Source organism: Ursus americanus, chromosome 20, assembly GCF_024610735.1.
Source record: "Ursus americanus isolate L20-20 chromosome 20, mUrsAme1.1.p, whole genome shotgun sequence".
NCBI lineage: Eukaryota > Metazoa > Chordata > Mammalia > Carnivora > Ursidae > Ursus > Ursus americanus.
In genome coordinates this window covers 12,327,850-12,355,828 of record NC_142146.1, presented here as the reverse complement: position 1 = coordinate 12,355,828, position 27,979 = coordinate 12,327,850, and the positions used below count along the sequence as shown (strand labels likewise).

Below are 27,979 nucleotides of genomic sequence, written 5' to 3'. Positions count from 1 at the left end.
TCACACAGTGCCTGCCATTGTTGGGCTAGCAGACAGGGAGAGAAACAATCAACAAACATACAGTGTGTCAGGTGAAGCCAAGTGCTGGGGAGGAAGATACCATGGGGTAAGGAGTGTGGGGAGTGAGAGTAAGAAAGCTTCCTACAAGAGAAGAGTGCAGAGGCCTCTCTGATAAGATGACATTTGAGAGAAGTGAGTAAAGTGGACGTTGGCCAGGGGAGGGGTGGGAGAACCTTCCAGGGAGAGAGAACCGCAAGTGCAAAGGCCCTGAGGTGGCCATGAGCATGATCGTGAGAGTGGTGTCTGGGGGGCTGGAAATATGGGGGCAGATGTGAAGATACTTATGGAGAATGAACAAAGTTTATGACTAGTTAGACGGTGGGTGGATGATATGACTTCAGTTTGGCTTAAGGCAGGGGTGCTTAACCCTTGCTACGCTTTAAAATCATGTGGGGACTGTTTAAAAACTCCAGTTCCGTGCTCTGATTATTCTGCCTATCTGAAGTTCAAGTAACAAAACCACCCAGAATCTATAAGGAACTCTGACCACTCAATACTAAGCAGACCGCACAATTTAAAACTGGGCCAAAAAAATATAAAGAAACATGTCACAAAAGAAGATATATGGAAATGGCCAGTAAGCCCATGATAAGATAATCAATATAATTGGACATGAGGGAAATGCAAATTGAAAGCACGCTGAGATCCTACTGCATACCCACTAGAAAGACTAAAATTGAGACTGACCATATTAAATGCTGGCAAGGATGGGGAGCAACGGGAACTCTCATACCCTGCTGGTGGGGATGGAAATTGTTACAGTCACTCTAGGAAACAAGTTAGCAGTTTCTGATAAAGCTAACATAAATTTACCATACAACATGGCATTTCCACTTCTGTGTCTTTACCCAAGGGAAATTAAAAAAAAAAAAAAAAACCTACGTTCACACACAGACTTTCCTGTATATGAATGTTCATAGCAGCTTTATTCATAATAGCTGACAATGGAAACAGCTCTGGTGTCCAATAACAGGTGAGTGTGGGAACAAACTGGGATATATCTACACAGTGGGATACTACCTAACCGTAAATAGGAACGAACTAATGACGCATGCAACAGCATGGATGAGTCTCTAGAAGATAGTACTAAGCACACACGCACACAAAACAGCAAAACTAAACACAGAACAAAACAAAAACAAACCACAGACCTACCAGGGGATTCCAATTATATGAGATTCTAGAAAAAGCAAAACCATAAGTGACCAAAAGCAGACTGGAATTTGCCTGGGGTTGGGCCTGGCAGGGAGACTGACTGCAAAGCGGCACAAAGGAACTTCTTCGATGTGAAAGAAATGTTCTACAGCGATGATGGTCGTGGTTTACACAAGTATATGTATTTGTCAAGACTCGTTTGCACACATAAAATGGTCTATTTTATTGTCAATGAATTATACTTCAATAGAACTAATTAAAAAGAAAACAAAACTCATCTTTAATAGCAGAGGTCAGAATAGTGGTTACTTGGGGAAGGGGGGACACCTGCCTGGAGAGGGCACACGATGGCCTGTTTGGGGGGACAGGAAGTACTCTATATCTTGATCTAGGTAGTCACCATAGGAATGTATACTTCTATTAAGATTCATTGAGCTGTACACTCAGGACCTATGCAATTTACCATCTGTAAATTATACTTAAAATTTAAAAAGTAATGATGTCTGGACCCTAGTCGCAGAAATTGGGATTTAATTGGTGCAAGGATGCTGTGCCCAAGCTGTGCTATATTTTAGGGGCTCCTAGGAGAGTCTAATATCCAGCCAGAGTTGAGAGCCACTGTTTTTAGACACAGGAAGGAGAACAGTGTTGAGTCTGAGCGGTGGCGGGGAGTATTCTGACACCACTCGCGGTCTGGGGGCACATTCAGTGCCGGGGAGGATGCTTGGCTCAGCTTTGGCTTTCAGGGGATTTGAGGTCAGGGTGGGTCTCCTGAGCTTCTATATGGACCCACACAAGGCTAAACAGGGTCCTCCAGACTTGCAAGCTGTAGACAGAGCTGACTGTGTGCGGAGCACTCTCGGGAAATGTGTACTTGGAGGGGTTGCGTCTTTTCCTACTCCTAGGACAAGATGGCAGCAGATGAAGGTGCACAGGACACCTTACGGCTCCAGTTCAAGGCCATGCAGGAGATGCAGCACAAAAGGCTGCAGAAGCAGATGGAGAAACAGAAGGAAAAGGAACTGAGCCTCGGAATCAAAGTCGATGACCAAAAAGAGCTCTTGGAGATCTCCGACGGCCTCAGCCTTCTCCAAGCTGGGGAGCAAAACTCGAAAAACAGCTTTGAGCAGAGGTAAAGGCAAGTTTGAACTCTCTCAGGAACACTGGAGGGAGGTAGGGAGGGTGGGGGCGAACTGGTCACAGACCACCGGGCCATCAGGTTGACTAGATGTGTCTTTATAAGTTGAGCCACAGAGGATTTGACACAGGTTGTTACTGAAGACTTGGGTCTGATAGATCTGTGCTCCTGTGGTTATAACTTAATATGAACTATATTTAAAAATCTTTTAAAGTCAAATGGAAAGTTTGAAGCTCAGCAGGGTGTAGCTTATTCACTCGAATTTTCTTATTCAGTCTCTCATGAAAACCATGTTTAGGTTTCTGAGGAGCTGGTTGGCTAACTCTGATGGTTCATAAATGATCATTGCTCCAAATTCTCATCTGGGATCGTTCTCCTATGCCAGTTTCCCTTTCCTGACACATAACAACCCATAAACATACCTGTGTAAAAAAGCTCTTGTGGGTTCCTTGGTTCTTCATTTGAAAGGAGTCCAGAATCTTCTCATTTTGCTCTAAATTCAACAATATCACAGATGCATGTTGATTTTTACTTGCTATTAGAAGCAGAAGGCTATGTTGATACAAAATTTTCTGCTAGCGAAAAAAAAAAGAAAGAAAGAAAAAAGAAAAGAAAAGAAAAAAGAAAAGAAAAGAGAAGAGAAGAAAAGAAAAGAAAAGAAAAAGAAACCACAATAATTGTTGAGTTGACTCTTTGCTTCTGGTTTGGCCCAGAATCTATCTTCTCCATTTTCAGATTCTTACTTTTCATGGCTTCTCAATTTTCAAAATATTCTGCTAAAAAATGCTAATTGGGAAAAACATACAGGTTGCTCAATAATTAACAAAGTTCCTGTGGCTCCTGAATATGAGCTCTAAGTTCACCCGAGACCTATTTCCCGATGATCTTTCCCCAAATCAGAGAAACTGGAATTGGTGGAGACTTGAGCTATTGCTAGAGTAACAACACTAATGATAGTATCAGGGGTGCCTGGGTAGCTCAGTCGGTTAAACGTCCAACTTTTGATTTTGGCTCAGGTCTTGATTTCAGGGTTGTGAGTTCAAGCCCTGTGTTGGGCTCCATGCTGGGTGCGGAGCCTACTTTAAAAATAGTAATAATGATCATGATCATGATAATATCAGTTGTTACCTATTAATTACTGTTCCCTCTAACTTATCTAACTTCCTTGCTTCCCACACACCTGTTCCTAGGGAGCCCGTTCCACGCCTCACAGTAGACGTGATCCCAGACCCATCAGCCACGCATTTCTCATGTTTTAAAGTGCTGAAGAGAGCCTGGCAAGGCGACTCATGATAAACAAAACCAGCCACCTGCTCTGACTTTCTGCCCGGTTTGCCCGCAATTGCTATTTGGTCTCCTAATGTGTGTGTATATATACATACGTGCAGTCACGACCTTCAGTGTCCTTCCGGGTATCACTTATGTGCATGTCACAAGCTTTGATGCTGCTACGGTCAGTCTGTTCTAAATGCTTTATGACACACATTACAATTTCTTCTCAACCCATTTGTAATTTAGGAGTGTGTGTGTGTTTTTTAGTTCCAAACAGATGATGGGTTTTGGGGCTTGCTCTTTCTTTTAATTTTTGCCACCTTTTTTACTATTGATTTCTAATTTTAGTCAATTGCCATTAAAGAAAATGGCCTGTATGATGTCCACTATGTGGAATTTGCCAAGATTGCCTTTGTGGCCTGTTATATAATACATTTTTATCCACATTCCATGGGTGCTTGAAGGAGTATGGATTCTTGGAGAGGGGCAGTCAGTTATATAGCCCTCCCTCTAATCCATGGTGAACGATGTTATTCAAACCTTGTCTCTCCTTTCGTGTGTGTATGTGTGTGTGTGCGCGCAAGCATGTGCGTGTGTAATCACTCTGTTGTGAGAACAGTGTGTTAAAATCTGCCCATTGACGTTTTCCATTTCATACAGACCAGTCTTATCACCACCTAGTGTCCGACCAGATACAACACACCTGGGCGGTGGAGGCCTATCTCCCGCCCACCCGTCCCTATAATTCTGCCCTTGCCCTGTAGGATGCTTGAAGATGAGATCGCACACCTTCGAGAGCAGCTCAGGGAGACGGTGGATGAAAACGGGCGATTGTACAAGCTGCTGAAAGAAAGGGACTTTGAAATCAAACATCTCAAAAAGAAAATAGAAGAGGACAGATTTGCCTTCACAGGTAGCTCGGGCATGGCTGTAACAGTCCCTGCCCAGAAGTCCCAGTAGCCGGCCCAGCCACCGAGGAGCCCCCTGGGCAGGGCAACCAGCAGGTTCCAGAGGGCAGGTTCTCGAGAGAGAGTGCCAAGGGTCAGCTGTGGTCAGGCTTGTCCAGATGAGTCCCGGAAATGAAGGAGAGGGTAGAGGAAGAGAGCAGGCGCAGGGCGCCAGCGTGCCAGGAAACAGGAGCGCAGGAACAGCAGGGACAGTCGGCAGGCATTCTGGGTAGTGTCGGTGGCCCAGCTAGGACTCACGACAGGGACTCCCCATGGATGCTCGCTGCACGCGGTGGGCCAGCAGGGTCCATTTGGTCTTGCTCTCTGGCTCAGACACTGTGTTATGGGTGGGAAAAAGCCCCGGTGAAGTAGGCATTTACTCCACAGCACTTGCTCTTCCAGAAAAGCAGATGGGACAGCGAAGGTAGCTGTTCTGAGGGGATTTCCTAGGACCCAGTAGGGTCTAGAGTGGGCCCAGCCCTTCAGGTCTGGGCTGGACTTTGGCTCTGTTGGTAAGGATGTTGGCCTCTGGGCCTGGAGATGACCTTAGCTCTGTGGGTGTGGGCTGGACATTGGCTCTGTGGTTATGAGCTAAACCTTGGCCCTGCAGATCTGGTAGGGACCTTGGTCCTGACTGTTCTCTGTTCCATATATACCCATTGAGCAATTCCCACATAGCTGACTAAACCAGAAAGTTGGTGTAACCAATCACAGATAACAGCGGGCCTCCGCCGACATCTACCAGGGCATCCCTCCCTACCTTTGAGAGCCAGTCTCTTTAAGGTTAGATGCATGCAAAGCACCAGTACTGAATTAAAAAGCAAAGGGAATTTGGTATCCTGAAGGCCCTTGGTAGCCTATTGTGTCTCCCTCCATTCTTTGGCCTTTTCTGTCTAAAACAAAAACCACACTAAGGAGAAGGACTTGTGAGACACAGAAACACACCCATCCTGGCTCGGGTTCACATGCAAAGGGGCAGCTTGCCCTTCGGCAAGGCTGTAGAGAAACCAATGAGCTCCAGGGAGAAGCAGAAGATGCTTCCTTGCCCCAGGAGACTGGGGACCCAGGGACTCCTCCCTCTCGCCCAGCCTGTCCCATGCTCTCTCTTTGTTGTCTCTGCCCGGTTGCTCATAGCCTCATCCGATTGCAGCCCTAATCTTCCCCAAGACCTCTTGAATCCAGTCCTCACTGTGTAGTCCCCATTTCTGACTTCCAACGTCAAGTTTGGAAGAGAAAAGTCTGCCGGGCCCGGCACATGTTTTTAGACCAGGCCGCAAGCGACGGGCTGCTGACAGCTGGTGGACTGGTTTTCCTTTGTCTGGATTTTTAGTTATCGCTTTTATTCTGTTTTTTAAAAACTATATTTCTTTGTACGAGTTTTTAGTGATTGCTCAGGTGATCACAAAATACATACTTTTTCCCAGTCTACTTAGAATGAGTGTTTTACCACTTCAAGCAGAATGAAGAAACTACCACCCTGTGGGTCCCTTTACCCTCCCCCATGTAGCGCTGCTTGGATATGTATTCTATCTCTATATAGCGAAAATCCCAACAGACAGTGTTGTAATATTTGCTGTCAGTCATTACACATAAGGAGCCTAAGGGGAAAAAATATTATATTTACCTACATATTTAGCATTTTTGTGCTTGTCCCTTCACTGCTGCCCCCTTACCCTGTGGCTGCAGCCTCAAGAGTGGGGCTTGGGAAAGCAAACTAACAAAAAAACTCAGATTTTTCTTGTTTTCTCTGAGTCCCCCTTCCCGCCCTTTAGACTAGAGAGGGCCTCTCTTGGACCTCTTCATGGCCTCTAGTTCCAGGATTTTTGAGTCCTGGAAGGAAAACATAACCCAGAAAACTCACTGCCGGGCCATGTGCACTTCTAGGTCTGGCTTCCATCCCCAGGTTCTGAGCCCTTTCTCTTGAAGCGTCCCCAGCCTCTTCAGCAGATAGGAGGTGGCCAAGGGCAGCTGCTCCTAGTTGCCCTACTCAATGCCCGGCCCAGGCCAGCAGCAACAAGCCTGGGCTGAGTCGCTTTGAAAACCATCCAGCATGCTTGTTTACCTCCCATCAGTTGTCACTCTCAGGCTGTTCTGGGGCTCAGGATGGTTGTATTAAAAAGCAGGCCTAGGAAGGTGTCCCTGCCATTGCTGGGGGGTCAGAAGCAGTCAGAGAACCTGCAGACCATCTGAGGGGACCTGCTGTTGCACAGCTGGCCTGGGGGTTCCAAGGCTACCCAGTCAGTCAGTGGCCACGCTGGGCTAGCTCCCATTGCCTGCCATCTGCACAGCCCCACACCGTTTAACTTCCCACACTCACACCCTTCCAGCTACCTCTTCCCCAGCCTCCTGCCCTTGCCCGCTGTGTTCCAGCTACTCCGCCTTGCCTGATGGTCCTCTGATACTCCAAACATATTCCTGCCTCTGGACCTTTGCACTTGCTGTGCCCTCTTCTTAGAATACTCCTCCTAGTTGAAAACACTCTTCTTGATGGCTTGACCCCTCACTTCATTCATCCAGGTCTCTGTTCACACAGACCTCCTCAGGCAGGCCTTTCCTGACCACTCCGTCTGAAATAGCATCACCCCTCCCTCTCACCCTCTTGCCCAGCTTCGCTTTGTTTCATAGTATGTAGTCCTCCCCGACATCAGAATCCATATTTATTTGTTTTTATCATCTGTCTCCCCGGCTAGAATGTAAACTCCATAAGCCTTTTTTATTCACCATTGAATCCCTAGTACAGACAGTGCCCAGTACTTGGTGTAACCCAATCAACATCTGCAAAGGGAAGCGTGCATTTGTACCGGTCAGGTGTCACCACAAAACTCTGGGTAAGAAACCACCACATAACGTCAGCAGCATTCAGCAAGAAGCACGTATTGAGCTCAAACATCTGGGGTTAATTGGGGCTCCACAGATCTAGGCCAGGCCTGCTAGGGTGGTTCAGCCTTGTTCCACGTGTCTCTTCCTCTTCCTGGGACCTGCCAGCTGGGCTGGCTGTGTGCCCGTGGAGATGGCACGAACAAAAGAGGGGGAATTAACTGCACAAGTGCTTTTCAAGTCTCTACGTGTGCGTTATCTGCTAACAAGCCATTAGCCAAACAAGTCATTGGCTGAGCCAGAGTCAGGGGGCCGTAGAAGGGTCGAGGGGGTCCAGCGTATTGGCTGGAGGGCACGGCAGAGTCACAGAGCCTGAGGTGTGGAGGTGTAACCCTGTCACGGAGGAGGGCATGAAGAATTGGGGCAATAAACTTATATCCCATAGAAGTAAAATTTATACTTTTCTGAGTGGCTGCATTTCTTCTCATTGGAGTTGGGTTTCAGGGTTCCGAGGTATGCGGTCACTCCCCTGAGCCTCTGCCCTTTGGTGAGTGTTCTAGCTTTGAACACCCTGGGGCCGTCGGTAGCGTGGCCGGAGTTTGATGTGTGGGCCTGCGTGTTTCACTCACCTCGCTGTTCTCCTTCATGACAGGGACAGCCGGTGTGGCCGGGGATGTGATCGCCACCAAAATCGTCGAGCTGTCCAAAAAGAACCGGGTGCTGACGGCAGAGTCCGAGGGCGCGAAAACCCGAGTGAAACAGCTGAGCAATCGCGTCCAGGCGCTGGAGCGGGAAGTGAGGGGCCTTGGTCATTCCTGCCTCTAGAGGGGACTCCCAGGACCCGGGGCCACTCCTCCAGAGAGGCAGCCACACTTAGATGCTTTGGGCCTTCTGAAGGGCTTGTGGGTCAGTGTTTGCGAAGAGCTCCTCAGTCTTTGTCATGTCCTGAGGGGGGAAAGTGTGTCAGGAAGCAAGGGGGCACAGGGCACAAGAAGGCAGCTGTCAGAGTGGTGAGGACACTGACCCGGAGCCTGACCACCCGGGTGTGAATCTCAGCTCCGTCACTGACCGGCTTTGTGACTTCGAGTAGGTTATAAACTCACTGTGCCTCAGTTTCCTCCAGCTGACACACAGTAGTCCTAAGAGTCCTCACCCTGAGGTGTTTCTGACGATGAAGAGACGGAACAACAGAAGATGCTTCGGCCGGCGCCCGGCACGTAGCAAGCACCGGATAAATGTTTGTTGCCTAAACTAACAGGGATCCTCGCTAGTGCGAAGCTAGAGCCAGGAGCACTCCAGCAGCCCGTCTCACTTGTGCCCGTTTTCCTCTTTCCGCTGCCCCCTGCCCTCCCACAGCTAGGCACAGGCCCCCTCCGGCCTTGCCAGGACACAGCCCAAGCAGTTCATGGTCCTGAACCACCTCAAGCTCTGTGCCAGGCCCTGCAGGGGGGAACGAAATAGGCATGGGCCTTGCCCTCCTCAGAGGCAGACCCAGCACCGAGGGCCTCTTAGAGCAGGGGACGCGCACAGTGGGTCCCTGGAGGGTGGAAAGGGGCCACACTGGGAAAGGTGGGACCTGCCCCCCGCCCCCGCCACCGAGAACCAAGGCCCCGAGTGGGGAAGAAGGTCTGAGAAGAAACTCGGGTGGCCAAGAGTGGAGGAAGATGAGGTCACAGGGGTAGGAGGGCAGGCCACCCCCGGCCTTATCAGACATGGTCTGGTCTTTGTGTGAACAGTCGGGAAAGTTTTAAAGGGGCAGTTGGCTGGCTGTATGGAGCGCTGGGCTTGGCTGGCTCCAGGCCGTGAGCCCGTGGGGCAGGTTTCTTAGCATTTCTGACCCTGTCTTCTTGTCTACCACATGAAGTCCATAATCCCTTTACGCTGCGCCTCCCAGATTGTGGACAGAGCTCCAGGATACAGACCACGGCTGCAGCATTACGTATGAAGCTGTTAGTGAATCCCAGTGTGTGACCGGGGAGTGGGGCGGACCATCAGTTAAACCCTTTCGCATCGCAGAGCAGTTTGTAGGGGCGAGCTCTTCTGTTAATGGTCCTGAAGCGAGCTGAGAGGTGAGCCAGTGAGATCAGTGACCACACACCCGCCGCGGCACGGAGCACCGCACTCAGACATCACAGTTGCCAAGCAGAATCCAGTATTAAATGCAAGGTTTGCTTTTCAGCTGCAGGCGGCCCTGGCCAGGCTACCAGCCAAGGCAGCCACCGACGTGGGAGCCAAGGCGTCGAGGACTCAGATGGGAGACAGAGCCTTGGTATGAATTCTCTTCTGTGCTGGGGAGTCTGCGAGGCTGCCGTGGGCCTGGGCCTCCTGTCCCCTATGGGAGTGTGGGCGCCTCCGTCCGGGGTCCACCCCATGGCTGAGCCCATGCCCACCAGGGCAGCATCCTCAGCGCCATCATCAGGGAACAGCAACCTAGTCTGTGGCCTGAGGCCAGGAATGCCCCAGGGCAGGCCAGTGAAGGTCTAACTCTGATTCAGTCCCCAGAGAGGGAGAATAGGAAGGGCCTGAGGAGCATGGAACCCTTGAATTTCAGGACGAGCAGGGAAGGCCTTGTCCAACTGGCCTCCCACTCTCAGCCCAGCTGCATCCTTTACAGTATCCTCACTGGGGAGACATCCAGCCCCTTACTTACCCCCAGGGACAGGGAGCTCACTACTGCGCAATAGAGCCCTGTTGGGGGTGGGGGGCATTCATATCGTGAGAAGTCTTCCCTTTGTGGAGCTCCAAGTCTACAAAGTCAAAGTGACTATTGGGAACAGCAGCTTGTTCCCCAGATTCCATTCTACTTAGCCAGTGAGTAGGGCCCGGAACCAAGGAAATGGGAATTGCAGCTCCATGAAAGGAAGGCAGTCTGACCCTGTGGGCGACAAGGGAGGGGCAAGGAACCCACGCCAGATAATAAGTAGCCTCAGAGTCTTAAGAACAACCCAGGAGGCCTCCCCAGGGGTGTTCTTGGAGACACAGGGAGTCAAGCCTTAGGGCTCCCTGTTCAGTGCTCCTTTTCTTGCTCCACCTCCCTTTGCCTACAACTCAGGGGCAAGCCACCTCATGCCTGTCTTGGGGAGAATTCAGCCGTCAGTCTAGAGTGATAGGCCTCTAGGGTTCCAGGAGGGAGCCTAGTGGGGTGAAAGCTAGTCTTGTGTAACCCTGTCTCACCGCTGGGGAAGTGATAGAGGGGCTCTGCCCTTGGCAGGGGCTGTTCTGTAGGGCCTCTCCTGGCTCCAGGGGACACAGCTAAGCTGTTCCCACTTTATCTAGAACACTGAGCATCGCCGTGTCCCTGACTAGGCTGCCAGTGGTGGGAGACTGCTTGTTCAGTCACTTGTTGAGCGTGATAGGATTTTCTGAGCCCTGTGACACAGGGAATCCAAGACAGGGCCTTCGTCCATAGGGGAGCCCAAGAGGGGAGACGAGCAGCCACACTGAAGGAAGGAGGGGGACAGGGCCTTCAGAAAGGGCCCCAGGGCCTCAAAGTTCACAGAGGGAGCACACCCTCCATGTGAGGCGGCTAGGAGGTGGGCTGGAGGAGGGGGTCCTGAGGTGGGCCTTGCTGGAGAGGGGGAGTAGGGGAGGGCACTCCAGCAGGTGCGGTACCAGCCAAGGCTGAGAGGCCGGGGAGCCTGAGTACTCCTATTCTGTTTGCTAGCTGGGTGTCGGCTGGACAATGTTTGGCCGCAGCCTAGGGCCCACGAGGGGAAAGGGCAATGTAAGCCGAACGAGGCTAGGGTGGGGTCACCACGGAGGGTGGCCTTGACTGGCAGCTGGAGCGGGCGTGCTCAGCTTTGCTCAGTGGCCGCAGGGAGCCTGGTAGGCTTCTGACAGAGGAGTGGGTGACAGGCGGTGAGCCTCAGTTCAGCAGCACCCTGTGTTTTCCAGGGCACTTCTGATCGGAGAGAGAGCAAAAGCAACGTTGCCCCTCACTACACGGTTCAGGGTAGCACAAGCCTGAACCGCCCTTCGGAGGCCTGCGCTCACTGCATGTTCTGGCCGCCATGTGCCGGAGAGCGTTCTGGAGCGGAGCTGAATGCCCTGCCTCCACTTGGCATGGTCGGCGTGGGGCTCCCAGGGGCTGTGCTGCGAGCAGCATTGGCATTGTCTGTTCCCCTCGGACTGCCTTCCAGTTATTCCCTCAAAGAAAATAGCCCAGGGAAGGGGAGGGCTAGGCCCATGCTCAAGTCCCCCACAAAGCCTGTGGAATTTCGCTCTGGGCAGAGGCAGCTCTGAGATGGCAGCGACGGGCTGGCCCAGCCGTCCAGGAGGGGAGGACTGGGGGCTTGGCGGAGCAGTGGGGAGAGGGCTGCCACGCATGTGGGCCCAGCCCTCACTAGGACACTGGCTAGCCCTCAGCCCCCTTTGGCAGCGACCCCACGCCAAGCAAGGCCCCCCGCATTGCCCTCTGTCGGAATCTGCCCCAGACAGCAGCCTTCATACGCATCTCCTCTCAACACTCCCAGGCCCCCCGGACGCTGGTGTTAATACACCCCTATTTTACAGAAGAGGAAACCAGGCTTGGAGAGGGGCGTCATTGCCTGCATTCTAGCTCCGGTCCAAGATGCGTGCTCTCCCCGTGCTTTGAGCAGGGTCACGGCCATCATGTGGGACGCTCCTAAACACAGCTCCAGCACCACCGCCTGTCGGGGCCAGCGGGCCTCGTGGCACCGAGGACCCGACAGGCAGGGGGCGCTGCTTCCCAGCCCGGGGCACGTGCAGAGTAGCGCCTTAGCTGGGGAAGGACAGGCATCCAACAGCAGGGAGAAGGAATGGCAAGCAGCCAGGCGGGGGAAGGGGGACACACACACACACACACACACACACACACACACACACACACACTTTTTTTTAAAGATACATTTGTGTTTTATGTAAGTTCCCAGTTTATACTCTGTTCACGCTGGGTATTCTGTTTAGCCTCATGGTGGTGCTGTGAAGAAGCAGGACAGAGAAGGATTCTTCTACCCATTCCATCAGTGAGGAAACCAGATGAGGTCAGGCTTCTTGGACTGGGTGTCCGGTTCCCATTTCCTTCCCCAGTGGTTTTCACCTGGGCTGTCCACAACTTCTGGGGACCCAGGAACTTCCTAGACCCGATCTCCGTGGATCTGCCTTCCGCACTAGTGGCCCCAGGGGATTCTGTGCGCCTGCTGAGGAAAGCTCAGAAAGCCACCGCAGCACCTGCCCTGCTTCCCAGAAGTTCAGCCCACCTGGTCTGTTGGGGCAGGAGCAGATGGTTTTGGTATCATTGCCTGATGGAATGTTCAGCCCACCCACGATGCCTGGGGTCCTGAAACAGCTTCAAGTGGGAGAATCAGCCAGGTCAGGGGAAGGACCTGGCTTCTTCTAATCTGACCGTGTCACCCTCAACCGGCTGTGTGCCCTAGGGCAAGTGACTCCCCGTCTTTGGGCCTTATTTTCATCACTTATGGAAGGGGTTCCAGTGGGCTGACTGTGAAATTCCTTTAATGTCAGCCTTCTGTGAGTCGCAGAAACTTCTACTGAAGACCGTGAAATGGGCAGCACATTTGAGAAAAATTTACATCCCAGTAATTTAAATCAAACATTATTAAAAAAAAAAATTGCTCAGAGTTCCAGCAGGCAGAGTTCTCGTGGTTGCAGCAGTCCTTCAAGCCACAGAAATGGAGCATTTGGCGATGAAACTGGGTCCTGATTTCTGTTGCGTGAGCTCATTGCCAGGAAAGGGGGCCCAAGGCCCAAGCTGATGGTTTCGGAAGAAGGAGGCCCCAAGTTAGGATGGTCGTTGGGGGTTGCCTTCTGTGATGGAGTTAGCCCCCTCTTTATTCTGAGTGGAGATGGTTTAGCCACGGTGCCAGCCTCCGGAGCACAGCAGAGTGCCCACGTCTAGGAAGTTTCTGGAGCCTGCGGGCCTCCTGCAGGGGCTCCCCGTCTGTGGCCACCGCCTGCGTCCCTGGATGTGCAATGCTCTGAGCGAAGGGCTTACCCCCAGAGGTGTGCTGCCAGGATTCACGTCCTTGCTCCCCCTTTCCCAGCCAGGTCCCCCCCAGCCAAGGGCACTCCCCCTCCGCCAGCCTCAGCTTTGCCTCTGGAAGGGACTGACAACAGAACCCACGTCACAGAGGTTCGAGAGGATTCAGTGAGTTGCTCCACGTGGAGCACCGAGCGCGGGGCCTGGCACAGCCCTGGCTGAACGGAGCTATGATTATCGTTACTACTTCGGCAACAAGTGACCCGTTCTCTCCTCTGTCCTGCCCAACTAGCCAGAGACCCCAGAGGTGAAGGTCTTGCAGGACAGACTGGCAGCCACAAACCTGAAAATGAGCGACCTCCGCAACCAGATCCAGTCCGTGAAGCAGGAGCTCCGGATGGCCCAGAAGGTATTCCAGAGCCAGGGGTCAGGGGTTCTCGTCTGGCTGAGCTTGGGAAGAGCGGGGCCAGGACAATAGGTTCCATTCGGGAGCAGCAAGTGCTTGGCCCCGTGAGCAACATGCGCCGGGCAGGCTCCAGCTCCAGGAGCTTCCTTCTGTCCGCCCTTCCTACAGACCGGCGGAGAGAGGGGTTCCTGGCTGCCTGCGCGGCCCTCGTGGTGCCTTCCCCGCCCTGGACAGAGGAGGACAGTGCCCTTTACCCAGCGAGAATCCTGTAGACTTTCTTTGTGCTCCGTGCACCCTAGTAGGTCCCGAGTCTCTCCTTAATGAGCCACCTTGGACTTGGAAGCCGGCCAAGACTTGCCTCCTGCCCTTTGCTGTCTGTAATATTAGAAAATGAATAGGTTGTTTGTGTATTAAAGGCCCCTTTCAAAGGAAAATACTCAGACTTGGGATGCAGGCCCAGCTGGTTCATTATTTATTTTTATTTACATAGTGAATTCTCTGGCATTTGTCTTCCCTGCTGGAACCACTCAGACTAGCCAAGATTTCCAAAACAGTGTTTTATTGTGGAAACAAGCGCCAGAGACTCCATGCGCTAGATTGCCTCCTGTGACAGGCTTCGGAGGGGCCCGGGGCACCAGCTGGAGTGTTTTGTTTCCACCTGGAAGCCTTGAGGTAGGGCCTGCACCCCACCCTTCAACAGCCACAATTTCTGGGCCTTTCTGGAGTCAAACATCCCCACCTGACGTTTGCTGGTCCTCCTTCTTGGGGCACTCACACGCGGCCCCCAGTCAGTGGCTTTTCACAGAGGTGGAGGCCTGTGGCAGTGTACTTCCTGTAGCCATCCAGAATGATCTCGGGTCTAAGTGGCAGGTGAACAAATTGAGGAAGCAGATTTTGGTCAACTTTGTGGTTCACGCATCCCAGAATATGTCAAGAGCAGAGGGCCCCATCTGAGCCCTATTGGCAGTTCCTCGCCTGCTGGAAGCATCACCAAGAAATGCAGGGGACGAGGGGGGTCACTACTTTCCCAGGGACTGCTGCTCTGAGAGCACGGTCAGCCGGCCTTGGAGGCAGGAAGAAGGCGTGCAGGCGGGGGCCAGGCCCTCTGGGAGCCCCACGCGCCAGCACCGCTTCTGAGGGGGCAGCAGTTTGGGGGCTCTGGTGGGACTCTCTCTCCTGGCCTCGCTGAAGACCCTGCCTTTTTCAGGTTTTGACCAGCGAGGTCGGGGAAGATGTGAATGTCCAGCAGCTCCTGTCCTCCCCGGGGACCTGGAGGGGCCGGGCTCAGCAGATTCTCGTGCTGCAAAGCAAGGTGAGTGAACTTCTGGCCCTGAACAGACGGCTTGAAACGCCCCGGAAAGGTCGCCCCACCCCACATGAGAGATGCGGAACCCTAAAAAGGCCCTCAGGCCCGGCAGAGCATACTTGCAGGACTGTTGTTTGATATTCTCCCCCACCGGCCTGATTTTAATTGTTATTTGATGAACAAACATTTATATAACACCACGTGCCAGGCACTGGCACTTAGCGAATGCCAAAACCTTTGATTTATTTTACCCTAGGCATATTTTTTCCCCTAGTTCATGTAAATTTGCGTGACTGTTGTACTCGCCGGCTTTTTCCAGTTTCATCCAGATGCTTGTAGACTTTTGAAAGTTTGAATTACCCTATAAAGATGTAGCCTTGTCTCCCTCTTTATGTTCTAAATATTTTGGAGCATTCTAGAGGCTAGAAGCTGGGGCTCCGGAGTCAGGCTGCTTGGATTCAAACCTCAGCTCTTGACTCAGCAGCTGTACGACCTGGGGCAAGTTCCTTCACCTCTCTGGGCCTCAGTTTCATTCTCCTATGCCGTGGATAATGGTAGCAGCTAGCCCACAGGGCTGATGGGAAGACTCAATGAGTCAATACACGTAAAATGGCCAACACAGTGCCTGGCGTGGAGCGAACACTGTACAGAGGTTAGCTGTGGCTATTTTCCTCTTTTGCCTTCAAACCAAGAAGTGCAAGAGTAGGTGTGCAACTTCCCCTCTTGGCCAAGCACATGGCCTCATCCCCAGGGACCTCAAGTTCACAGTTCCTGGGTAGCTTTTATCCTCGGGACCTCCTGTGGGATCCTTGAAGCCAACACGAAGGGGGGATGGTGTCCAAAACACTGTGACTCGTGACCAATGTGTGGCCTTGGGGTTCAGGGGACCCCAGTTTGAGTCTGGCCTCAGTCGCTGGTCTACAGTTTCGGTGACTTTAGGCAAGTCACTTTGTCCCTCTGCACCTCAGTCTCCTCACCTGAAAAATGGAAAGTGTTGTGGGTTAAATGAAATAACATCTGTAAAACCACCAGCTCAGTGCCCGGCCATAATAAGCACTCGACGCATTAGTTGTTATTGTTGTTTAGCTGCGTACATAAGTGAGTGAAAATTTCATACTGTGTTCTCTAGAGCTTAAGTGCAATTACCGCACAGTGCCACGCGAGGGCGCTGATGTGTGCTTTCAAAACCACGCCGCTGCCCTTTACAGGGGATCCTGGTGAATTTTCCCCTGGCACAGGTTTACCCAACTGTGTTCCATCATTTATGTTGTATCAACATGGAAACCAGGGTTAGAAGGACTCTAGGAGTTACTCACTTCAATAAAGTGCAATAAAGCCATCGTTCTGTGGGATGACATCTACCTGCCACTTGCCGAGAGCCTTTGAGCGCTGGACGGTGCACTGAGGGCTTCACCTGGGCCATCTTGGGGTTTCTCAAAGTTGTCTAATCCTAAAAAGCACTCATAGGACTTGTTTAAAATGCAGATTCCCCGTCCTTTCCCTGGAGCTCTGACTTGTTGGTCTGGAGTGGGCCCCAAGATTTGTCATTCCAAGAAGCATCTTGGGGGTTCCCAGACTCAGACAAGTTCAGTATACTGAATCCTTATAACATTGTGCAGAGTGTACCCTTAGGCCCATTTCACAGATGAGGGACCCGAGATTCAGAGAGGTTCAGTAAGCTGTGCACAGTCACACAGCTAGTGAGGCTTGGAGCTGGTCTCTGAGCTTTTAAACCCCACCCTCCCTCAGCAGCGTCTCCTGCAAGCGTCCAGGAGCCCATGGTCTCCCAAGGAGCGCACCCAGACTTGCGTTAGAGAGTTTGTCCTTGTACTGACGTCCTCCATCCATTCCCTCCCAGGTTCCTGGAGTCACGCATCTGCTTCTTGGTCTCACATAGCCCCTCAGCGAGGGGGTGATTTTTCTCATTCTCAAGCTAAAACTTCCTCCTGTCCTCCCCCCGCTTGGCTCGAGAGGCCACCTCAGCTTCCGCCCCCACCTCAGTGCCCCTGACACAGGACTCCCGCGTCCATCTCCAAGAGCAGCGTCCTCTGTGTAGCGGGGCTTCCCGTCGCCCCTGGGGACAGCCCGAGTGGCTGAGTCTGGGGGAGCAGACCCCCTGCAGAATGACGAGTTTCACCACCCTCAGGTCCGCGAGCTTGAGAAGCAGTTGGCACAGACCCGCAGCCCGTCTGCAGGAACATCCAGGGACGAGCTGTCTGTCTGTCCAGACCCAAGGAAGCTGTCGGCACAGGAGAGAAACCTGCTGAGGATCCGCAGCCTGGAGAGGGAGAGACAGGATGGCTGGGAGGTAACGCACGTCCAGGGAGGAGGCCAGCTGGGCACGTGGCACCGGGAGACGGCGACCACCCTGAGGCCCATGTGGTCACGAGCTCTGAGCCACCCGTTAGAGGCAGGAGACACCTGGGGTCTGGGGTCGCCTCAGTGCCTGTTCCTCACGTCCTGTCCCTCCAGCTGGAATTGCCTGACTGTGTCGTCAGCCCATTTCATGAGCTTAGGGTGGCCCCATCCTGGCTGTTCTGGATGCTAGACCTGAAATTGCCCCTGTAGAAGGAGAGGAGATGGTCACAGCCCAGAGCGATGGCCCAGGGACAGGGTTGGGGGGCCTGATGGAGAAGAGTGGGCGCTGCGTCTCGCTGGCTGCACCTCGCAGCGCTGTGCCGGCAGTGGCAGAAGCCGAGCTCTACCAGGCTTATGGGACAAACAGAAGTGATAGGCCCATGTAGACGAATGGTCTAGAGGTGGCCTAGTGTTTGGCACAGCTGGATCCAGGGATCTGGGGACTCGGTCTTGGTGTCCCTTTTTCCGGACCGGCTTCCCTCTCTCCCGTGGGGACTCCTGGTTGTCCCAGCTTCTATCTTCCAGCCCAGCCCCGCAAACAAAGGGCTTCTCTTTCCCGTAATTCCAACAAAGTCCCAGAATGAAGCGTCACCCAGGTCTCTCAGGCCGTGAGCCCATACCTCAGCCAGTCACTGCAGCTGAGGGTCCCGACTGCTCTGACTGGCCGGGCTTCCAATCCCCACCCCTAGGTCTGGGAGATGAGTCAGCCTCTCAGAAGTTGGCGTGAGGATGGGGAGCACAGCTTTCTCAAAGGAAGTAGAGGAAGAAGCAGGATGGGGTGCTGGCAGGCCGAGCAGACCCACTTCAGTGGCCCTGGCAGTGGGCTTCCTAACAGCGAGGCCTTACTTTTTCATTAGGAGACTTCCATTTGCAAGTGCTGATTCAGGACTAGACCCCGTGCTAGAAACATTGTGACCGTCGCTATATTGCACCCCCAGCGTCCTAGATCATCGGGTGTGAGGAAGGAACAGTGGGGCTGGAGAGGCGGGCTGGGCCAGGGCCTCCTGGACCTTGTATGCCAGCCAGGGGTTTTGGGCTTTTATCTTGAAGGAAGTGGAGAACCACCAAAGGGTTTTAAGTCATGGAGGGACATGGACCGCTGTGCAGGTTGGGAAGGTCACATGGTCAGGAAGGGGGGGCTAGGTCGGAGGAGGCGTGGGAGGCAGAGGCAATAATCCACTTGAGACATGACCAAGGACCTGAGCTAAGGCAGTAGGACTATCGCCAAAGGCCAGACACCTGCAACATTTGAGGGTCGACTTTACAGGGCTCAATGACGGGATGGAAGGGAGAGAAGCGGAAGGGTTTTGAAGGACTTCCAGTGAGTGTAGCAGGTGGGTAGGGGAGACAGGGAGGGGGCTCAAGGGAGATGGGGGGAGCTGAGATTTGAAAATGTTGGCTTTGAGGTGCCCCTAGCTCAGACTTACACGCTCACACAGAACAGAATATGTCGCAGTCGTTGAACCAATTGTAAGCCACAACGCGGGTGGAAGGAAGCTGTTCCCTGTGCGGCCTTCCTCTGCCAGGCGCCTGCTAGAGCCTCGAGTGTGCAGCCAGCAGAGCAACTGGTAAACAATGGCTGCCCGCCCGCAGAGATCGGCGGTCTTCCGGATTCATCATCTCCTACTTTTCGTTTCTATAATTCACTTCCACAGGGATCTGAAAACACTTTTCCAGTGATAATTAACCCTCAAGACCAAAGCAGATTATGTCAGCCATTGCCCAAAACCCTCAGGGTCTCAGGCTTGGCTCTTGATGGTTTACCTAACCTGGACTCTGCCCCCTCCAACCTTGCTCCTGACCTGTCCCCTCTCTCACTCCGCTCTACCACACATGTCCTATCCCAGGGCCTTTGCTCCTCCTCTCGCCTCCTTTAGTCTCTTCTCAGATGTCGCCTTTCCGAGAGGCCTTCCTGACCATGCCATTGTCCCTCCCACCGCATTCCCTTCCCCAGTTTTCAATAAGCGCTTGTCACCATTTAACATCTGTCTCCCCAGCTAGGATGTTAGCTTCTTGGGGACAAACACTCTGTTTTGTTCTCTACTGTCTCCCCAGCACCTGTAACAGTTTTAAGTACAACGTAGGCCCTCAGGACATATTTGAGAAGGAAGGTGGGAAGGAGAGAAGGAGGGAAGGAAGGAAGGAAGGAAGGAAGGAAGGAAGGAAGGAAGGAAGGAAGGAAGGGCTGAGGGATGGAGGGAAGGAAGGAGGGAGCCTCCGAAGGCGTGCACAGCACTTGAGTCGCCAGTCAGTAGCTGGCCCGAGCACAAGTGGGGCGCAGTCTGGGCTGACGTGCTGGATGTGCGCGGAGGCGGGAGGCAATGCAGCGGGGTGGCACCTCCCTCTCATTCTGGCTCTTGGTGGGGTGAGCCACTTCTGTTTGAACCCTAGGGTTAGTGCTGTTCACGACAGCGTGGCTCTACTCTTTCCCCAGCTCAGGCTGGGACTGAGAGACAGCCATGTTCTCTGGAGGACACGCCCATGGTTGGCAAGTGTGACTCCTCTCATGTCTGACCCTGGCAGAGCAAAGGCGGCTGCCTGGACGCCTGTGTTCTCAGGCTGACGGAGGAGTACCATCATCTATTAGTGACGTCCATCACGTGCAAGGGCAGGGCCCCACCTGACACCTCTGAGACATGGGGGCTGGGAGCCAGGGCCCTGGCTCTGCTGCCTTGCTCTCCGGCCTTCAGAAGTCCCCTCCTGTCACTGGGCCTCACCTGTGAGCGGGACCCCGGGACCCATGCAGCCCCACTGCCCTGGACTGTACTTCCTGATTACAGAAACTTGTGGGTGAGCGGGATGCCCTCCAGAGAGAGCTTGAAGAACTGAAAAAGAAGTTGGAGGGTGTCAAGTCCCGGAATAAGGTGCTGTCAAGCGAAGTGAAGACCCTCAGGAATCAGATGGGGACCCTGGTGGAGAAAGGCCGGCATGACGACGAGCTCATCGACGCCCTTATGGTATGGCCCAGCCACTCACGTCCCACGAGAGCCAGGGCCCAGTCCCTCCAACATGGGCCTCCACCCTGCCCGGGAGCCCATGACCCAGCTCCAGTCAGAGTGAGCCCTCACTTACCCCAGAGGCCACCTGCATCATCCAGAAGCCCATGGTCTCACCTGGGCACCAGCCCCAAAGCCACACCTCAGGGACAGGAGCAGCTCAGAGGCTGCCTGAGCACGCGTACACGTCCGTTGTGTGGTGTTGGTGCTGGCTGTGACGTGTTAGAGCCACTGGTCCTGTGGACCTCAGAGGAGGAAGAAGTGGTTGCGGGGGAAGGAGATGGGTTTACACCCTTTCTCATTTTTCCATCAGGGAATGGAAGGGACAACTGAGGGGCCAGTATAAATTCTCGTCTGTGTGACAGCCTGCAGCCCCTTCCGGGAACTTGGGGTGCATGTGGTTCATAACGGTCAGTCACCAAAACAGCCCCTAGGGTCGTGTGTCATAATCCCATTTCACACATGGGGAAACGAAGACTCCAATAAGTTAGCTACATTGTCCAAGACTGTACATCTGAGTTCAAACCGGGTTGCTCTGACCATAAGGCCTGCCTTGATGATCGAGGCCACACCGCTTTCTGACCCTAGACTGGCCTTTTCTCTCTGGGACCTGTGGTGCCCCAGGGTTTTGGTCTCTAAATCCCAAATTGTGTCCCAGGCCCCTGGGGTGGCCATACCTGGCTTGGCTGGGGGACGTGGGGTGGTAGGCGGAGCTCAGAAGACCTGAGCTCTAAGCCTGCCTCTGTTGACCTCCTTGGGTGGCCCTGGGGGGTACGTAAGGCCAGTGCAGTGGCACCCCCTCTCTGAGCCTCAGCTTCCGGTTTTTAAATAAGGTGTGGAGCTGGCTATCCTCGGAGGTCGCTCTGTGCCACCATTCTGTGTTACTGCAGATGGCATGATGAAAGGGCAGAGAAGCCCCAGCCTGGCCATCCACCAGCACTGTGCCCTTGGGCTCTCTGGGCCTCAGTTCCCTCCCTGTTCCCAGTCAGTGAGTTCAGATGAAGCCTCCGGCCCGCTAGTCTCCTGGGGGCATCTGCAAGGAATGGGGCCTCTGTCAAGTGCTGAAAGATCCCTGGCGAGGGGTCCAGGTACTGCCTCCAAGGCCATCTCCCAGCAGAGGGATAGGATTTCTCTTTCTCCAAATATCTTCCCCACTGGCTGAGGGCCCACTGTCTGAGCTGCTTTCTGTCGTCCCGAGAGCCCCTTCAATGTCCTTCTTGGCCCAATCTCAGAGAAGGACTTTGAGGACAGGAAAAGGGCGTGGCCCCCACCTGCTGGCGATCCCCCCAAGGGCAGGCGAGGGAAGTGCCCCCCCCTACTCCTCAAGGGAACAGGCCGGGTCCCACTGCTAGGTTCCTGCAGCCACAGGGAGTGGGTGCGGGAAGGCAGCCGTCCCTGTCCTGCCTTGCCCAGGGCTCATGGCTGACTGGCGTGTTATCTGCCCTCCTGCTTGGCTCCGCAGGACCAGCTGAAGCAGCTACAGGAGATCCTGGGCAGCCTGAGTCTGCAGGAGGAGAAGACCCGGGCTTCGCAGCTCCGCCTGGACCAGCGGGTCCACAGTGAGGCTCAGCAGAGCAGCGGCCTCATCACCGAGCTGCGGGCCATGGTGGCTGAGCGGGAGGCCAAGGTGCAGCAGCTGGAGCTGGAGATTGGCCAACTTAGCATGCAGGTGAGTAGGGCACTGGCCTGGCCCGACGGCCAGTTCCAAGCCCCAGTAAGCCTGTCTACCGTCCAGAGAAATCTCAGCAACTTCCAGGCTTTCCACCTGCTTTCACTCAGGCCACGCCATGTCCTCCCTGGCTCCACTCTGGTCCCCTGCTTCCATCTGGCTTCCCACGCATTCTCACATACCTTTCCTCTCGTCCCTGATTGTCTCCCGTCTCTGCACAAAAACTGTCTGTGGCTCCCTGTCACCGTTGGCCTCACCCAATCCTCAAGGGTCCAGGCTCCTTCCAGCTCTTCCTCACCCACCCCCTCTGTGGCCCTCATGCTAACGATCCAAGATGGTGGCTACAGTGCCAGGCTTTATGTTCACATTCCAGGCGGCGGGATGGCGGAAAGGAAGCTGTGCTCCATCCAGCTGGCAGGGCCCCACGTAACAAGCTCCTGCTGCCACCCCTCCTGCTTCTCCTCTTCACCCCTCCCTTTCCTCCACACTCTGGCCACATGGCCACCATTTAGCTCCTCACATAGCCCTGCTTTCTCCTCACTCCAGGCTTGTGCGCACACCTGCAGCAGGTGCCTTCCCTTTCCTCCCCCACTGCCGCTACGTGGCCGGGGCCCCCAGCCTTTAGGTCTTACTAGGTCATGAGTTCCTCCAGGGAGCCCCAGGGCCCAGGCTGTGTCCCATGCCCCTCCTGGGCACTCTTCTAACTCCCTGTGCATCCCCAAGACAAGCTTGTGTCACCCTGTGTGATCATTTTCCTGCCCCCCAATTCCTCTTCTCTTCAGGGGCGCATACCTTGGTGCCTCATTGCCTGGCACAGGGCGGAGCAGCCAGGTGCTCATAAATGCTCCTCTAATGAGGGAGCCCCTGAAGACAGATGCCATACCAGCACAGCCTGGGCTGCTGGGGGTCAGGCCCCGTGGGCTCTCTGTGGCTCCCTCCTGTGGTGGTGGTGCTCAGCGGGGAGGGGACTTGGTGACCTTGACAGGCACACAAGTCTCCCAGTGACAGAGAAGCCTCATAGCCAGGTTGACTGGTATAGCCTAAGGCATGTCGCAGAGCAGCCCTGCCCTTTATTCCCAGGGATCCATGGTCCTGTCAAAAGCATGGGACCCCGGGAGCCCCTTAGCCCCAGCCGCAGGCTGGTGTTGGCTGGGGTTGGTGGTTTATCTTGGAGCCATCCATCCCCAGAGGCCAGGGCAGCATGGGACCCCTGAGGGCTGAGGGGGAGCCCAGGGTTATGACAAAGGCCTGGGGACAGGGTGTGTGTGGCAGTGAGTAGCCTTGCAGTCCTAGCCCTGCTTCCCACTGAGAAGTGAAATCTGAAGGAACACATGGGAACATTCACCTCACCATTGTCCTGGCTCCAGGCACACAAAAGGGAACCGATTCTTACCTCAGAGATCATCAGCCGACTGGGGGACAAGCGTTACCCACCAGACAGTTGACGCATGCACCTCAGGATGGGTGGGGCTGGGGGACATGCCAGGTTGTCTGGGGCTCACATCAACTGTCCACCCCCGATGGCCTGACGCCCTGCTGAGGGTCCTCCAGGGCTCCTTCTTCAATCTGGCCTCACCAGCTATCCAGAAGAAGGAGGCGGGAGGAGGGGAGGTGGTCTGGTAAGCCCAGCCTCCCCCCAAGTCTGCTGGCCCTTGCTGAGGCCCAGCCAACCTCTATGGCTCCGGGTGTCTGCAAAGTCCAAGTGTCTCCAGCTGACAAAGGCAGCTGGCCTCAAGTCACACCTGGCAGTCACCCTGTGTGGGTGGGGCTGCCCCCGAGAGGTGGGTCCACTCAAAGACATCAGCCTCTGATCTGGCCTGAATCAAAGGCCATGCACTCCCCTTTGGGACCTGACTGTAGAACAGCTTCCTGGCCCCATCAGCACCTCGAGCCCTGTAGCTCCCTTTCTGAAGAGAGGCATTATTAGCTGTCATTATCATGCAAGGAGTGCCTTCACCAAACAGGCCTCGCTTTTCACTCCTGAAAAGAAGCCTCTTTCAAATCCCCTAAAAGCCCCGAACTCAAGCCAAGGCCCCCTCCTGCCTTCTCCAGGCCTCTGAGCCAAAGCGCTGAGAATCGAACCCACATCTGTTCCCTGCAGTATCTTCAGAATAAAGGAGTGGGCAAAGGGTCCGGTGGGACTGAGGGCAACCCCGCCTACGCCAAGTTCCTGGAGGACCCGGGCCGGACCAAGCCCCCGGCCTCAGCAGGCGATCACGTTGGCAGGCTTGGATCTTCTCGGTAAGAAAAAAAAAATGGGAGACAGGGGTTGGAAAGTGAATATTAATTATTCAGAAGAAAGGTTGCCTCTGCTGGGAAGCCACGGGTGCAATTTTAAGATGACTGTGTCCTTCCAATATGTGGGCCTCTCGTATTCCATTAGCCCTGCATCTGCATGGAGGAGCCGGTCCGACCCAGATATTGTTACTGTAAGACGTCTGGTTGCAGCTCCCTGTAATATCCTCTCTGAGCTGGTCTTGAAACGCACCTGTTTCTAGGACTCTCAGACAGACCTGTGTTGGATTGCTCGAGGCTCTGATGTCTCCTGATTCTGTCTCGTTTTGAGCCAGCAAGAGTTCTAGAAAGAAGGGCAGCAAATCTACAGGACTGCCCGGCCAGGGTTGCCGCGAGGGTCAGCGCTGGCCACCTCTTCGGGCTCCCCAGATCTCTGCTGGCCTCTGCTCTCCTCCCAGGCGGGGCCCAGCCTGCCTTCCTGTGGTGATGAGCCCCTTTTGCATTCACACAGCTCCGTGACCAGCCTGGGCCACACGCTGGTGGAATCTGCTCTCACGTGGCCTTCTCTGCCCAGTCCTCACGGGGCCTCTCCCAGGTATGAACCCAGGACCTCAGGGCCCTCACAGTCCCTCCCACCCTTGATCGTTCAGCCAGTAATGCCATCCCACTAAAAGGAGGGGAAACTGGGGCCAGGCCAAGTCCAGGGACTCTTCCAAGTTTACATAAGGACATGGAGGGTCAGGGAGGGCCAGAGCCTTATCCGAGTTGGTAGAGCAAGTGGCTACTGAACCAGAGTCTTGGCCTCTGGCTTGCAGTCTAGTGTCCCTTCCTGCTTCCACAGATTTAACAGTTCCAGGAGCCCAGCTCCTTTCCTTGTCTTCTCTTCCCCACTGAGAATCAGTCTCTAGGGGGAGAATTTCATGTCATATGGGTTCCCACTTTAAGTCACTGATATCCCCTTAGCTCTCTAGCCCCTTCTTTGTTGTTAGAATCAAGCCTAGGGCTTAAATGGGCCTTTTGTTCTTCCTGCCAGCTCACAGACAAATGGTGGCTTTGTCCTGCCTCCCAGCCCTGTCCTGAGCCCTGCCCACTGTCTGTGGAGCCATGCTCCTGCTGTCGGCCCCCATCCCCACCCCTCAGGCAGGTCAGCCCAGGTTCCAGGCCAGGCCTCGGAGGGGCTCGAGTCCGAGTCCGTGTTCGACTTGCTCCGTGGCTCCAGGCATTGGTCCTCTCAGGGATGCTGTTTCCCAAGAATTCTGGCCTGACATTTGGCAGCACGTGGGACCTCCGTGGGCGAAGGCCAGCCCTGCAGCTGTCCCACCCATCAGCCTGGGGTCACAAGGGCACTTGGGGGTGAGTGGGTTGCTCCGAGCCACAAGGGCACACGCCACGCTTCTGAGAGTGGGTGGCCTCCTGGTGCCCCAGGGAGAATGTCCTGGGAGACAGGCTCTATCTCTCCGAGGTTTTAGTCACAGTAGTGGGAGCAGGAAGAAGGACAAGATGGTCCTCAAGGTCCCTTCCAGGTGTGTGTGGCTGTGGCCTTTGCACTGCACAGGGAGGCGGGAGCAGATGTGCTGCTCAGCTGTCCAGACTGCTGGTTCTCAAGCTTCTGGGCCAACAGATGCTTACTGAACCCAACCACGTGTGGGCCTTACCCCCAAGGAGTGTACAGTCCTCTTCCATCAGCGACAGGACAGGCGGGAGCGACCCCAGACAGGGTGTGTACTGGGGCTGGCGTGGTGACTGTGATGGGGTGTCTGAGTGGAGAGCCCCTTTCTCCTGCAGCTGCCCCTACTCCCCCCCACCGCAGCCCCCCCATCACCCCCCAAAATCGTGGTCAGAGCTTTTCCGAAGTGCAGGGTGCACACTGATCAGCCGGGTACCTGCCGGGTTAGACGCAGGCTCTGACTCGGCAGGTCTGGATCCGTAGCCGCCGACTCGGAGACTGTACTTTGAGCAGCAAGGCCTTCAGGTATATTCAGGAGTCAGGACACGGAGGGGTCTGCAGTCCTCACGCCCATCTCAGCCAACCCCCTCAGTGTTCAGAGGGAGGACCGGGCCCAGAGATGGAAAGAGATCTGCCCAAGACCCCAGACCCAGTTAGCCTCTGGTCTCGCCCACCCGAGCCCAGCTCTCCATGTGTCCTGTGATGCTAGAAGAGCAAACCCAGGGCCGCCAGGGTCTCAGGGGGAAAGGTGAGGGCAAAGCACAGAGTAGCTTGGGACTCACGTGCAGGCTGGTGGGGGAGGGTTGGGTGGGAGGCAGAGCTCCTGTCTGGGCTCCAGCCAGCAGGTCAGGGGCTAGTGGGCAGGCCCAGGGGTGAGGAGGGAAGCAGTGACCAGCTAGATCAGCACTGAAGAAAACTGACCAAGTCACAAAGCCAAGCGTCTAGGAAAGTGGGCTGGGCTTGGGGCCAAGCCAGGAGATGTAGGAGGGTGGGGCAGGCTGACAGGGGACAGAGGCTGGGCCCACCTAGAAATGGGCAGGGTGGCCAGGCCCCCGACCACACAGGCACCCAGGGCACCCTAGGCCCTCAAGGGCCAAATTCCATAGCAGCCAGCCTAATTCCCGGCCCCTACAGGGACTGGATGGACAGAGGGACTGACACAGCTCCAGCCCCGGTGGGGTCGGCTGTGCAGCCAGCTTAGTGAGGTCTAGAGACTTCAGCAGGCACAGGAATGGTGGGCTGAGAAGAAGCCAGAGCAGGAGGACGAGCAGGGCCAGGAAGGACTGGGTTGGCTTCCTTCTCTGTGGCTGTCTCTGAGGATCCCTGAATGTTCTTCCAATCCCTCCCACCATCACAGGTAAGTGTATGTCTTCAGATAACCCCTCAAATGACCTCTGTCCTCTGCCCCCACCCTGGTCCCCAGGTTCTCAGACTCCCCCGAACAAAAAGGCTGGCAGGCACAGGTGACAGAGCTCAAGGCCCTCTGGCAGGCCACGGAAGTGGAGCGTGACCGGCTCACCGAGTTTGTCACTGTCCTGCAGAAACGGTAACACATGGCACCCAGGGACATGTTCTCTTGGGCCTATGTGGGCTGGGGGTGTGACAGCCTGGCACAAGGGCATCCTTCTTGGACAGGGACCCGGTCTCACCTATGACTGGGTCCACCTTCCTGCGGAGTTTGGCCTCCACGGTGTTGGTCTAGGGTATTCCCAGTTACCACCTGTGTGCTCACCTAGGTGTCCCACAGCCTTGGGGCCCTATTGTCACACTTGTGGTTTACCCTGTCCTACGTGTATTCAATGGGACTGTTGCATGCACGTGGACAGGAGGTGGGAGTCTCAGGGGAGAGGCCCTCGGCAGTAGTTAAATCAGTCAAATCAGTCCACAAATAATTAAAATCTCTAATGAACAGTCCACCTTCCTCAGGGCACTGGGGCATTTGGTGGGAAGACAAAGTCTAGACGGACATCCGAGTTACAAAGAACAAGAGAGTTGCTCGGAGATGGCAGCTGAGACTTCTCTGGGGAGGGGGAGGGAAGCATGTGGCCCAAGGCAGTGGACCAGGAGGCATAGTTTTCTCCAAGGGGCTGTTGACAGACTCCCATTCAGATAAATCAGTGCTCCTCGCTCAAGTGACCCTTTTGGCAAGGATTGCAGGTACTCAGGCCAACGCATGGCCCAACCATGTGACCTCCACACTGAAAAACATAAAGG

The 27,979-nt window shown here is 54.5% G+C and overlaps 1 protein-coding gene across 1 annotated transcript in view; it reads left to right on the top strand.

The window, feature by feature from the left end:
- Window positions 1-2,126: 2,126 nt before the first annotated feature.
- The window catches only part of CCDC13 (coiled-coil domain containing 13), a 43,118-nt gene continuing 17,265 nt past the window's right edge, over window positions 2,127-27,979 (top strand). The window contains exons 1-12 of the mRNA XM_045776135.2: window positions 2,127-2,347; window positions 4,390-4,538; window positions 8,042-8,184; window positions 9,569-9,658; window positions 13,641-13,757; window positions 14,962-15,066; window positions 17,207-17,368; window positions 20,199-20,375; window positions 21,877-22,083; window positions 24,185-24,324; window positions 24,830-24,913; window positions 27,189-27,311. Of these exons, the coding sequence (XP_045632091.2) occupies window positions 2,127-2,347; window positions 4,390-4,538; window positions 8,042-8,184; window positions 9,569-9,658; window positions 13,641-13,757; window positions 14,962-15,066; window positions 17,207-17,368; window positions 20,199-20,375; window positions 21,877-22,083; window positions 24,185-24,324; window positions 24,830-24,913; window positions 27,189-27,311 (1,718 nt within the window). The remainder of the gene's footprint in view (window positions 2,348-4,389; window positions 4,539-8,041; window positions 8,185-9,568; window positions 9,659-13,640; window positions 13,758-14,961; window positions 15,067-17,206; window positions 17,369-20,198; window positions 20,376-21,876; window positions 22,084-24,184; window positions 24,325-24,829; window positions 24,914-27,188; window positions 27,312-27,979) is intronic.